General features: G+C 35.0%; 1 protein-coding gene across 1 annotated transcript; it reads left to right on the forward strand.

Moving 5' to 3' along the window:
* The first annotated feature begins 2,840 nt into the window (after window positions 1-2,840).
* LOC125683660 (perlucin-like protein) lies at window positions 2,841-11,059 on the forward strand. The gene is made up of 6 exons (XM_048925053.2): window positions 2,841-3,032; window positions 3,118-3,202; window positions 7,065-7,147; window positions 7,729-7,810; window positions 10,469-10,684; window positions 10,999-11,059. Exons 1-5 carry the CDS (start codon window positions 2,877-2,879, stop codon window positions 10,681-10,683), a joined length of 621 nt encoding a protein of 206 aa, XP_048781010.1. The 5' UTR covers window positions 2,841-2,876; the 3' UTR covers window position 10,684; window positions 10,999-11,059.
* The last annotated feature ends 266 nt before the right edge of the window (window positions 11,060-11,325 follow it).

Below are 11,325 nucleotides of genomic sequence, written 5' to 3' on the forward strand. Positions count from 1 at the left end.
AATGTGAATGCAGAAGTGTATATTCTACAGTACAGCAGTACATGAACTATTAAAAATATGCTTAATATAAACAATGAATATTATTTGGCACATTTTAGGTTGTATGATTGCAAATCCCTGGTCAACTCTTCTAGTCTTTAGTTTATATTCACTTTGTTAAAGATCATTATGTTATGCCAACTTTACTTTGTCATTGATTTTGTCAGTAAATAAATGACATTAGCTCAAGTATTGGTATTATTGTAATCTTTTCCACTGGTATAACAACTCTAAGTAGCTGCAATAAAGGCAGTTTACTATGAATCCCATTGCCAGGGATAGTTGAGATTATAAATACTATCTGACAAATAAGTATTCAACACACATGAGCCACTTTATGTTTTACCGAGAAGTCACAAGATTGCAGATACAGTATGTGGATGCCAAACCCGAAAATGTCCGTAACTTCCATAACTGTTAAAATATTTCAATGAAAATAGAAGATGCACAACTACATTATATATATAAGATGAGAATAAAGTTTGAATCAAATCTGTTCAACGGTATTAGAATTAAACTCTGGACAAAGTGCGCAACCCCCAAAATGAAAAGAAAATGTGCGTAACTTCTATAACTGTTAAAATATTTCAATGAAAATAGGAGATGCACAACTACATAATATATAGAAGATGTGCATAAAGTTTGAATGAAATATGTCCAGCGGTATTTAGAAATAAACTTCGGACAAATTGCGTCTACGGACAAACGGACGGACAAAGTGATTCCAGTATACCCCCCCCCCAAACTTCGTTTGCGGGGGGTATACATGTAATTACTCTATATCAGTAATCACAATTAATCAGTGCTATTTTCAGATAAACTCAATGTTCTTTAATAATACTCATAACAGGGATACCATTGAAAGTGTTTGCAATCATCTTTAACATAATAAAGTCAAAGACTTTATTGAAAATTATATTTAACTGTATATCAGAGTTATCAAGGATTAGTCGAATATTTTATGTCATAAAAAATTAGCAATACCTTAATACACGACCTTGATTTGTATCCGATTTGTGCACTGGTAATATCTCTGACAAGAAAATAATACAAGAATCTGGCTTTGTTGATAATATTAAGTTTAGCGATGATATTACATGTATGTCAGACCATGGCTATCTCATAAAAGGTGATGTAGCATTAAAATTAAAAAGGTTCAACATCCCCCATTTCCTTTTGAAAGCATATGTACAGCAACGCAACCACAAAGACAGGAAATGATCACTCGAGCTCAAATGCATGAGATAAGAACAATTAGATCCTTCAAAAACTATGCAACTTGCGGATGTAATTGCACTGCAGATGACGCCTTTGTCCATTTACATCTCTTTCTTTTGATCGATATGGGGAGTGACCACGTGGTTATTCTCTTATACAGATTTTCATTGTTGATGGTCCTCGGCCAGAAGATGCGTATTATCCTTCTGAGTCATCTGGTCTAGATCTGCATCGTACAGAAGGACTCACAGAGCGTTGCTCTTGAAGATCCTTAACTTGGGGTTGATGATTATCAGATGTTTCCCAATGATGCGAAATATTCTTGATTACCCATAAATCACATTCAGTTCCTATGTAAACAAAACATGGATGACGCAGTCTTCAAAAATGCGATGAAAAAATGAAGTCAAAATTTTAGCATAACAGAGATGAATATAATCAGAATTCAGGTTAAGAAAAATTCTATTTTAGAATCTAAATTTTAAAAGCAACACTGTTACAAAACGCTTTAAAAATACAGGTAATTTGGAAGAACATCACTGGGCAAGACAATTCAGTAGGTATTGTCCCAAGAACTCCGCAATAGTTAAATGATAAGTGGAGGCATCGCTGAACCCAGGAATAATTTTAAAAAAATCATCAAGCAAAAAGGTTGGTAATTTGGTGCGATCGTTCCACAGAAAATTCACTCAGAATTTAGAATACATGTCGAGATCATTTTGAATTCAGCTTTGCTACTGCCTCACATACATGTAGCTTTCACAATAGTTTCACCTTTGAAACAGAAACTCCCTTTTCCTAAAAAAAATATTGCAATACGTCAAGATTTAAGGACGTGAACATTCTAAACGCCATTTTAGCTACATACACTTTCGACTTTGTGAAAATTACTAGGCAGATCTACACCGGATGAAATGTCTATGAAAAACGTTGTAGTACTCAAACATATATAGAAACAACCAAATACCTGCAGATGAGTAATAATTCTTTCAAGCATAATATGCCAACAAATAAAGAATGATAATTATGATACCATTGCATGATTTGTCTGAACAAAATAATATAAGAAGTGAAATTTATTGATACTGTAGATTCCTTATTTTATGCGAGTTCTTATTACCCCAAAATGACTCATGGACGTCAAATCGCGAGAAAATAAATTCGCGAGTGTTCTGATCAAGTGTTTTTGCACGTATTTTAGCAATATAAAAATAAAAGCGAGAAACATCTTTTCGCGAGTGATGTTTTAAGCGAAATTACGCTATATTAAATTCCTTGCGTATATTTAGGAATTTACAGTATTCAATGTATATATAAATAATTATTTTCAATGTCCTTGAAAATATTACTTTAAGATAGTCTGATGAATTTTGAGTGGTTGGTTAATCAATTTACCATCTATAATTTAAAAATAGTAGCGATTGAATTATTGTTAAGAAAACTAATGTACATATTGCGTGTATGTAGATATATTGCATGCAGGTTGATGTTTATACACATATTGCGTGTTAAAACACCATCACGTAAGATTGCAATCATGTCAAATGTATTTATATGGTGCTCACTTTGTTATATGTATACGAAACAAACAACAAGAAAACAACAGAGAAACTGACAGCATGAGAAGTGTGTTACTGTTGGTGTGGATCATTGTATCCATGTCGGAGCTTGGTATTGTAAGGTGTGATAAGACCGCTACTGAACTGTCCAAGAAAATCACAGACGTTCATTTCCAACTGTTCAAATTCATAGAGAACCAAAACAAAATGTTGAAGGTAAGAATGTATAATTTTGATGTTTGTTGTCTCGCCAACAGGTACTCTCGGTTTTCAATAACTATACTGTTATCTCTTACTTTAGATGGCTGTGTTTGAGACTGAGTGTACTAGACAAGGATGTACTTTTAATGGATGCCAATCAGGCGCAAATGAAAGAAAGAAAAAAGGTTAGACAAATTAGTCAATCTCCATAGATCATGCTTCTTTCCATGTTCCTTGGTTTACTTGTTAAGGCGGTGGAGTTGTTTTTCATACAGGGCGAACATGGGGGAGGGGTTCAAAAATGCCTAGTGACAATGCTAAATACAGCCTAAACATCACATAAATATTAAGCCATCCAAACGCCATACAATTTTGCTCCAAATCACCCATTTTCCTTGCAGAACAAATTGTTAACGTAGGCATAACAAAATGTACAGTAAAACTTACTATACAAAAGAGGTAGGTGGGTTAAAGAAAACATTTTTAATGCAAACAATCTTGGCTTTTTTTTTCTATGTGAATATGAACAATGACTAAGTGATCAGCAAATGCACATTGACTGGGTGTAATGATTATCATGAAAGGTGAAGATAACGAACAGTGATAATCTCATAACTCTTATAAGCAATACAAAATAGAGAGTTGAACAAACACGGACCCCTGGATATACCAGAGGTGGGGTCAAGTGCCTAGGAGGAGTAAACATCCCCTGTCGACCGGTCACACCCGCCGTGTCATATGTTGACATTTTTTTTTCATTCTTAAGGCACTGCATGCTGAATAAGTACATGTATCTCCACAAACGTAAAAAAAAAAAAAAAAAAAAAAAAAGATATGTATGCTTTATTGATTATTCTAAGGCATTTGATACAGTTTCCACACTTGCCTTGTTACAAAAGTTGCTGAAAGGGGGATAGGAGCTAATGTCTACAACTTCATTAAAACATAATCAAACACTAAATATGCTGCAACGTACAGTAAACTTTTCCAAGCAAATTAGGGGTAAAACAAGGAGACTATCTTAATCCTAAATTTGCAATATTTTTATAGATGACTTTACGGACTATTTTGAATGGGAAAGTTTTTATTTTGTAAAAATGGTAATATTTGGTTTTTGCAGATTATTTCACTGTGAATCAGAAATTGCGATATTACTTCAAAACCGCATTGCAATCTAGAACAATATTGCTCCGAATGGAAATTTAGAATTATATTAAAATTTTGACAGATACATGTATTTTCAAAATCAAATCAACCTCGTTTACATATATTTTACCAGTAAACTTTAATTTTACATATTTTAGAAATTTTCAAACAGTGTAACTATTTTTATGTGATTAATGAATGGTAACCTGGAACAGCTTTTGAAAATATTGCATCAAGAGATTTGTCCTTCTTAGGACAAATGCAGTGAACATTGTATGAATGAATGATCGCCCCTACACTGACTTAGGACTTTTAAAGCTTTAATTCCTTCAATTCAATGAATATTTCGAATAACAATTTTGTTGTTATGACTGTAAAGTTTGTATTTATAGCACACTATTTGATAAATTTGAAATTTGCGCGTGCACAAAAGCTTCGATTTACAATGTAAATGAATGTTGAAAATAATGACCATTAATCAATCTCATAATTTCTATTATGAATTTATCATCCACTCTTTACAAAAACAGGGCATCGCCAATTTCCCACATGAAAGGTGAAGATAACGAACAGTGATCGATCTCATAACTCCCATAAGCAATACAAAATAGAGAGTTGGGCAAACACGGACCCTTAAATATATCAGAGGTGGGATCAGATGCCTAAGACGAGTAAGCACCCCCTGTCGACCGATCACACCCGCTGTGAGCTTTATATCTTGATCAGGTAAACGGAGTAATCCGTAGACAAAATAAGTGTGCCAAGAACGGCCTGACAATCGATATCAATGTTTCTGTCATAGTTGTGGTGGCATAGTATAAAGATTAGACTCAATTTTGATTTCATTGCAAAGAATATGAACAATTTAGGAATCATGTACCAATATCAATCATACATGTATACGTATATTTATACCTCAATTGAAACATACAAAATCCTTTAGTATAAAAAATGAAAACGATATTATTTTTAATTCATATTTTCAATGATATATGTCTGTATAGCTACAAAAATGTAGCCCTGTCCATTTCTTTATTTTATGGAGAGGGCTACAACTCCTTAGAATATCTGTAATGGTGCAGATGCGGAAATGATTCAACCCCGCAGCATTCCAGATCATTTGCTGGTTTTCTTTACTTAAGACAACAATGATAGCATATGTTTCTTAGTTTACATATGAATTAATTATATGTACTCCACCTTACGATTTGTGAGACTCTTGCCTATCATTTTTAACACTTTCGATAGATTACAATTTCTTGATTCATGTTGTGCACCGTGTTTGCTGTACTGAAGCTGAACTTCCCGACTGTCAAGTTAAATGCTTATTTGCATATGCCCATATAAGATATTGTTTACATCACTGTGCGAGCATGGAGGTCGTACTGGAGAGGTTTAATATCAAGTTAAAAGTTCGTCGTTAAAAGAATAACAGCAGAGTGTAAACGTTTTCAGCCATCATATTATTTTCCTGTCTTTGGTGGTTTCCACATTTGAGACCATGTTGAACTGTTGAATATCTACATTTTTGCGCTGATTGCCAACAATGTTTTCCTTTTATAGTGTGGTGCTCATATACATGTATAGATAAACCCCGCCTCTTCTGATTACGAGATCTCGCGATAACAAGCATGGCGGAACAGACGAAGAATTCGGCTTGTTATACATGATATTTAATGAAAAACATCTTTTCTAGACATCACAAATGGTGTACTATTTTTAGGTCACCTGAATCATTCAGGTGACCTATTTCTATCTGTTTTTGTCCGTCGTCGTTCGTCGTGCGTTAACATTTGAACATTTTCAGCTTCTTCTCTGAAACCCCTGAACCAATTTCAACCAATTTTGGCATATAGCATCTGTGTGTGGAGGGGAACAAAAATTGTGAAATTCGTGGTCCCTGCCCCCCTGGGGCCTGAGGGGTGGGGCAAAAACCATCAAAATGAGTGTAATTTTAAAAAATCTTCTTCTTTACTCCTGGACATCAAGAAGCCAAACTGTGGGCATAATTATAATGAGCGTTGAGCCCTCTACTAAAATTGTGAAATTCATGGCCCCTGGGACAGGGGTTCTTGTGTTAGGGTGGGGCTCTATTGGTCATATACTGAAAATGTAGAAATTCTTTGAAAATCTTCTTATATTGGTTTTATCTAAGGAGTAAATAACCCTTTTCTTTATGATGTCTCAGACCTAGGTTTTTTAAAAAGGATTATTGATTGAACATAAAAATGACACATGTACTTCATGACCACATAGCTATTCAATGTTTCTTCCATCCAAAAGTAAAATTCTTATATTTAAACACAAACCTAATTCAAACATTGGAAGGTTGTTACATGATACTCAGGTGACCTATAAGGCCCCTGGGCCTCTTGTTAGTGTAAACAACATTAGATACTAATAAACGGAGCTTAGTATTGGTTTGTCATAAAACTTATTTGCTTCATTACGAAGTAACCACCTCCCAAAATATCAGATAAATAATCGGGAATGGTTAAATTATTGCCGCTAATGTTTGTATTGACGTTTACTTCCTTCGAGAATTTTCACTCATATCGAGATGTCCCAAGCTATAGGTGAAGGTCATAACCGAAAGACCTGTGCTTCTAATTTCTGAGTGTCGAGCGTTTGGTGAATTGGCAATCATTACCTATATTTACGTCGCAGGTTTGACGCGGCCATCACACAAGCGAGACTCGTCAACAGGGTCACGGATCGAACGCTATACCACGGAGCTAACGTGACCGGTGTGTATTGACGCAAGTTTCATACAGCATACATTATCAAGCTCTAACCAGACTTATCGTTCCTTATATTGTATGTGATCGTCAGGAACGATAACTCCGGATATAGATTGCATACACTATATAGCTAATATGGATAATTTGTATTCGACTTTAGAATCATGTAAAAGGGGATGGAGACGATTCGGGGAACACTGCTATGGAAAGTTCAACATTAAAATGAACTGGTTTGATGCTCAGGTACGTTTTTACAAAATGTTGGCAGCTGATTTCGCTAAATTTTGTTTTGACTACATAATGTTAATTTAATCCGATTGCATTTGAAATCATTGGTACACAAATATGGATAATAAATGTGTATGTCTATTTTGGGTACAATAAATTCTGTATTATTTTTAATAAAATGCATGACCACTCGTGGACATAAAAATCTTTGTCAATCAAATACACAAATTTGTAAACATACTCGGATAGGAACATTAATTAGTATTCTATGAATGACTCGTGACAATGCTTGGTCTTATCTATGCTCTATGTATAATGAATGAAAAATGCATTCTATTAATAGAAAAGGCATGAATATAATTTTTAAATGTTCATTTTACTCCTGATATAACAAGACAATGATATACATGGAAAATAAAATACGAATGGACTAAGAATACATTAATCACTTAATTCATGAAAATGTACATCAATGAAGTAATCTTGTTTGGTTTTTTTTATCATAAACTCCAAAGGAAGTGTGGATCATGCAGATTATTACTCAACAATCTGGTTGACAATGAAGCCTTAACATTGCATGCAAATTTGTATTTCAGATGCATTGTAGAATGAATGGCGCCCATTTAGTAAATATTGAGAGTCAGAAAGAAACTGAATGGTTTAGAAAACGTTTTCCAGGTATATTTAGTACTAACTATTAAATATTAGACTCATTCTCTACCCACAGTGCAGATGATTTAGAGCAAACTAAATACATTTTCATTCGGGTTTTCCACTATTTTGCGCTTTATTTTTAAACTCCAAGTTCATAGGGATGTGAACAAGATTTTTTTTGATTTTTTTATTTTTTTTTATTTATTATTATTATTTATTTTATTTTTTTTTTTTTACAAAAGAGTGCATCAAAAGTAGGTAAGTACACATACTTATCTACCATATTTCCTAGGACTATAAACAGGCGGGTTTTACCGTTTTCGTTAGATACATAAACCTGGCGCATTTTTTTATTTGTTCGTTTGTTGTTTACTTCTCATTCGATATTTTTTTTTATCCGTGTACGTACGTCACCAGTTTTAGGTGAAGTGCCACAAATCTTTACCTATACCTGCATGTGGTCATAGCAGTGAGAGTTCTTTATCGTGCTCACTTACCGTGAGACGGGACCTCTGTCTTTAAGATCATATTCAAAAGACCTGTACCTCTGATTTCTAATAGTGATCACCCTAACCAATAGACTATCGTGACTAGTGATCACCCTAACCAACAGACTATCGTGACTAGTGATCACCCTAACCAATAGACTATCGTGACTAGTGATCACCCGAACCAATAGACTATCACGACTAGTGATCACCCTAACTAACAGACTATCGTGACTAGTGATCACCCTAACTAACAGACTATCGTGACTAGTGATCACCCGAACCAATAGACTATCGTGACTAGTGATCACCCGAACCAATAGACTATCGTGACTAGTGATAGCAATGAGCACACAGTCATTCACGTTCAAAAACTGCTTAGCAAACAATGAAACTAATTGTAGGGCATAATATACGATATAATCTGGTTTGGGTCAGTTTGTGCGTTTTCTATAGTCCGATATGCGCATTATAAAGCATTAACTGACCTAAACCTGGTTATATTTCATTATAAAATTTACGTTCATTTCTTAATTATCCCTTCGCCTTCGACCACACTTGCCATTAGTAGTTAGTTAATACAATTTAGTAACACATTAAGTACATGTATGTACAGCTGTAATTTCTAATGATAGTTTTTCTTTAGCTCACCTGAGCTGAAAGCTCAAGTGAGCTTTTCTGATCGCCTGTTGTCCGTCTGTCTGTAAACTTTTCACATTTTCAACTTCTCCAGAACCACTGGGTCAATTCCAACCAAACTTGGTCAAAAGCATCCTTAGGTGAAGGGCTTTCAAGTTTGCTCAAATGAAAGGCCATGCCCTCTTCAAAGGTGAGATGATCACAAAAATGCAAAAATAGGAGGGGTCATTTAAAATTCTTCTTCTCAAGAACCACTGCGCCAGAGGAGCTGAAATTTAGATGACAGCTTCCTGACATAATGCAGATTCAAGTTTGTTAAAATTATGGCCCCGAGGGTAAGTTGGCGCCACAATAGGGGATCAATGTTTTACATGCAAATATATAGAGAAAATCTTTTTCTCAAGAACTACTGGGCCAGAAGAGCTGAAATTTACATGAAAGCTTCCTGATTAAGAGCAGATTCATGTTTGTACAAATCATGACCCCTGGGGGTAGGTTGGGGCCACAATAGGGGATCAAAGTTTCACATGGGAATAAATAGGGGAAATCTTTTTTATAAATCTTCTTCTCAAGAACCACTGGGCTAGGAAAATACAAATTTACATGAAAGCTTTCTGACACAGTGCAGATTCAAGTTTATTTAAATCATAGCCCCCGGGGGTAGGATGGGGCCACAATAGGGAATCAAAGTTTTACATGCGAATATTTAGGTAAAATCTTTGAAAATATTCTTCTCAAGAACCACTGGACTGGGAAAAATAAATACAAATTTAAATGAAAGCTTCCTGACATAGTGCAGATTCAAGTTTGTTAAAACCATAACCCCCGGGGATGAAATGGGGCCACAGTTGGGGATCAAAGTTGTACATACAAAGATACATGTATATAGAAAAATCATTAAAAATCTTCTCAAGAACTACGTGGCCAAGAAAGTACAATCTTACATGAACGGTTTCTGACATAGTGAAGATTAAAATTTGTAAAAATTATTACCCCCGGAGCAGGATGGAGCCGCAATAGGGGATCAAATTTTTACATACAAATATATAGAGAAAATCTTTCTAATCTTCTCAAAAATCACTGGACCAGAAAAGTGTACATTTACATGAAGTCTTCTTGACATCGTGCAGATTCAAGTTTGTTAAAATTATGGCCCCGGGGGGTAGGATGAGGCCCACAATAGGGAATGAAAGTTTTACATACAAATATATAGAGAAAATTTTCTCAAGAACCATTGGGCCAAAGACGTTTACATTTACATGAAAGTTTCCTGACATAGTGCAGATTAAAGTTTGTAAAAATCATGGTCCCTGATGGTAGGTTGGGGCCACAATAGGGAACAAAGTTTTATATGCGAATATATAGGGAAAATCTTTAAATATGAGCCAAGGTGACACAGGTGACCGATGTGGCCCATGGGCCTCTTGTTTTAGATATATGTTTTACTACCATTCATAAATTCAAAATATCTATCAGATCTCATCAAAATAAAGTGGTGTGTGAATTCAATGAATTGTTTGTTTAATAATCTTTAAAGTAGTTTAACTTGTCATAGAAACGATATGGCTAGACATAACTGACCTTGCTAAAGATGGGAGATGGAAAGGGTTTTCGACAGGGAAAATATTGAAATATTACAACTGGCAATCGAGGGAACCAAATGGAGGTGGGCGTGAAAATTGTGGTGTAATAAACTTCAAACACCACAAACCTGGAAAATGGAACGACATATCGTGCCAGAAGAAGTTTATATTCGTCTGCAAAACGTAAGGTAAAGTATGTGATGAAATGTACCATAACAATTACTTTTTGTAACCTCCGTCTTCATCTGTAAAGTATGTTGATGTTATACTCATCACGTAGTACTAGAAGTTCCAGCATTTCTTTAGCCAATAGTGCCTTTAGTTGTGTCAACGTATCTATTATCAACATCGTACATATATTGTTCGTTGTTCAGATTTGATATTTTAATGATTATTTCTGATCAAAATAACGTCATTCTCGATGTAAATAGACTTCACCGCCAATATTTTCTGTATAATAATGATTGAATGATTCACGCCCATTCTTTTGTTTATTTTACAGGTAACCGATACTACAGGGTGATGTTACACGATCAACAATAAATATCATGGAATCCGTGTAATCATTGAATTTGTCATTATTTCTATCCAATACAACCTATCACTGGGCAAAGCCTGTTTGACGTGTTTCATACCGTTCTTGGCACACTAATTGTGCCTACGGATAACTCCGTTTACCTGATCATGATATAAGGTTCACGGCGGGTGTGATCGGTCGACAGGGGATGCTTACTCCTCCTAGGCACCTGATCCCACCTGTGGTGTGTCCAGGGGACTGCGTTTGCTCAACTATCTATTTTGTATTGCTTATAGGAGTTATGAGATTGAT

The sequence above is a fragment of the Ostrea edulis genome, chromosome 1 (assembly GCF_947568905.1).
Source record: "Ostrea edulis chromosome 1, xbOstEdul1.1, whole genome shotgun sequence".
Taxonomy (NCBI): Eukaryota; Metazoa; Mollusca; class Bivalvia; order Ostreida; family Ostreidae; genus Ostrea; species Ostrea edulis.